This window comes from Macadamia integrifolia, unplaced genomic scaffold (assembly GCF_013358625.1).
Source record: "Macadamia integrifolia cultivar HAES 741 unplaced genomic scaffold, SCU_Mint_v3 scaffold1922, whole genome shotgun sequence".
Lineage (NCBI taxonomy): Eukaryota > Viridiplantae > Streptophyta > Magnoliopsida > Proteales > Proteaceae > Macadamia > Macadamia integrifolia.
In genome coordinates, this window is record NW_024868418.1 from 25,308 (window position 1) to 28,460 (window position 3,153).

Below are 3,153 nucleotides of genomic sequence, written 5' to 3' on the forward strand. Positions count from 1 at the left end.
CGATATCAAGTATGCTAGCAGATAACACCAATAGGATCACATGATGGAGTATCATTCAGGAAGAATATGAGGGTCATTTCAAAAAAAAAGAAGAGAGAGATAGATATAATGAGTACTAGCATACTTGATATCGGCGGCATACTCAACATTTTCCCTTATAAAAACTAGAGGGTATCTTCAGTGAACCCGTGATAGGAGTGATATATGTAACATCTGTCTGTCCGACTCTTTTCCATGTTCAGTGTGTTTGCGTGTATTTGTTTGGGTAGGAATGTGACACTGTTGCTCTGAATATAAATTTTGGTGAATCTTTTTTTTACATGATTGTATAATTATAGTTTGATGTCAGGTAGTCAATGATTAATAATTGTTAGAATAAAGATTTTCAAAATTATTTTAAAGATTGTTTTTATCCAAAGAAAAGAAATTGTTAAGAAAAAAAATGGAATGGCAAATGAAGGTACCAGCAGCTACATAGCTCAGTTGGTAAATTATTGGGTCTTACTCATGCATAATTCCCATGGATGGTGTAAGATAGGATGTAATGGTTAACCGTAGGAGAGTGATTCAAATCTTGATAAAAAAGAAATTAACTTGCAATGCCTTACCCTGTTTTTTCCTTATTCCCATCAATGTCTAGACCTAAATACTTGATCTAGATATCTATGCAATCTAAAAAACATAAACCAACATTCTGGGTGATCATATTTATTAGGGTTCGGTTTTCATATACTGATGGGGGGGTACACAGACGGCCCTTCATTAGTAGGGGCAAGAATGAATGACAACCATATCCTCTCATAAAATCATTTTAGGAAAGGGAAAGCTTTATGATTGCGTGGCTCCTATGCCATACACAAGGGTATGCTAAAATACTGTTCCACCTATGTGAAATAGATAAAAAAAACATGTTCATGTTCATATCCCTACGTTCACATTCAATGCCCTTCCCCCCATTGGTGCAAATCATACGGCTAAGCAACGGTCTCTTGCCCGTTTATCATTTTATGAGAGAGACTTTTTTATTCGAAAGTATGACCCTTGCACCAGTGTGACAATCAATAGTACCACACACAAAAGCATTCACCAAGATGAGATTTTCACTTTTGATTAAGGACGGGACAGTCAATTCATTCAAACATGTTTCTAAGCACAGGCACCACACTTCCGGATAGAGTTCTCTTTCTTCTTCCAAATATAGGTCTATTTGAGGCCTAAAGTGACAGCCTTGTCTATTCTCTATCACATTATTTATGGTAGAAAGAATTTTCTTTTATGATAATATAGTAAAAAGATTAGATAAGAGATAATCCAACTGCAAGTTGCGGTCCCAGATGCCTTGCACCACTAGGCACTAGCATCATGCGATCATTATTTCCCCAAAGCTGGTTGGTGAACCTCAATTCATCACGAAGCCAAGCCGGTCCCCCCTCAGTCTAAATGGACCCACGTCAGTTTTCTGACGGTTTTCCGACGTAAGCTTAAGTGGTACCAGTGACATCACCACATCTAATTGAGGTTCTATCCATGAATGAAGGCCAAGTTGGCTGACATTATTGAAATAGTGAAAACCCTATATACCCAAACCCTAGCTTATCGAAGCATCTCTCCCTCTCATTTCCTCCTCAGCTTCCATTTACTCCATCAACAATCCCTTTTCTTTTCCATTCTCTCTCCCTCTTCCTCTCTCTCTCTCTCTCTCTCTCTCTCTTTCTCTCTCTCTCTCCCTTTTTCTTTTCTTCTGGTACAACTCTCTTTTTTTCCTTTTATCTCTTTTGCTTGATCTCCATAAATCACTTCTCCTTCTTACATCTTTCTCCTTTTTAAAAGACAATTAGCTAAGCTAAATCCCTCCTGCTTCTCTGGAACCCAGAAATGGATATGCTCAGTGTTCATCATAGCAGCAAGAGCTGCAAAAGGACCAAACCAAAGAACAAATCAAAACCCATCAAGGTTGTGTACATCTCAAACCCCATAAAGGTCAAGACCACTGCATCTGAGTTCAGGGCTAAGGTGCAAGAGCTCACCGGCAGAGATTCCGGTTTAGGCGGCGGTACCGAAAGGTTCTCCGTCGTCGACGGTGGCCTTCAAACTGTTCCTGATGATCATCAGACCACCATGAAGGCTGGAATTGATCATTATTATGTCCCTCAAGTCCCTCAGGTTGTGTCCTATCAGGAGTCACCAGGGAATTTCGATGAGAACTTGTATGAGGTTGAACCCTTTCATAATGATGATGATGATGTCTTCAATCCTCAGATGCTAGAGAACTTTGCCGGTTTCTTGCCTCTGTTGTCTATTAGCTGAGTTCCTTCTCTCTAAACTTCGGTGCAGTGTAAGTTAAATTACTAGATTGTATTCAAGGTCTCCTAGGTTTCCGGTAGATTTACATGTCTCTATAGGACTTACCTAGCCATATTATATTTGTTGTTTATGACTGAATCAAGCAAGAAATATGAATTAATATTGTAATTTCCCCACCTCTCTCTCTCTCTCTCTCTCTCTCTCTCTCTCTCTCACACACACACACACACACACATAATGGGAGAAAGACCACATTTGGGAGTTGCAACCTATTGTTTGGGTTGTCAGTGACCTATGGTTTCCACTGAGTCCATAGCTCTAGATTCCACTTTATTTATTTATTTATTTTTATCTACAATTAGGGAACTGCCAAGGGCTCTCTCTCAAACAAGAGGGGAGGGGGATTAAAAGAAATGCATGTGATTAATCCCTAGGTCACAAACCTGTGTCTGTTCTACAAGCAAAAGCTGCAGCCAGTGGTTCATACATTGGATTCACATTGCTCTAGATTCCACATAAGTAAGGATTCTGGTGAGTTGGGATAGCACTTTTCCAAAATCAATAGTTCCAGTTTCCACATATATGTATTCCCATGGAAGATCTCAATGTAGCTGTAACAATTAAAGTTTCCAGTGCAGGTCACTGATAATGCCTAGCTTCGTAGCTAGGGAATCAGCTAATGTGCTAATATAATCTCCCTGAGAATATATTGGAACTTATGATAAAGAAAGTAGGAGGGTAAATGGATAATGTCTTCTGTCACAGGTTGGGAAGATGGAAGAACCTTAGTGATCATTCCTATGATATAAGAGCAGAGTTCAAAGCTGTCTGAAAATTTCCAATGTTGGC

General features: G+C 39.3%; 1 protein-coding gene across 1 annotated transcript; it reads left to right on the plus strand.

The window, feature by feature from the left end:
- The first annotated feature begins 1,658 nt into the window (after positions 1-1,658).
- On the plus strand, positions 1,659-2,480 carry LOC122065208 (sigma factor binding protein 1, chloroplastic-like). The gene has a single exon (XM_042629028.1). The coding sequence runs from the start codon at positions 1,876-1,878 to the stop codon at positions 2,305-2,307; it is 432 nt and encodes a 143-aa protein (XP_042484962.1). The 5' UTR covers positions 1,659-1,875; the 3' UTR covers positions 2,308-2,480.
- The last annotated feature ends 673 nt before the right edge of the window (positions 2,481-3,153 follow it).

Excerpts from the sequence above, each read along its gene's own strand:
- LOC122065208 (XM_042629028.1), top strand. The coding sequence starts at position 1,876 with ATGGATATGCTCAGTGTTCATCATAGCAGCAAGAGCTGCAAAAGGACC.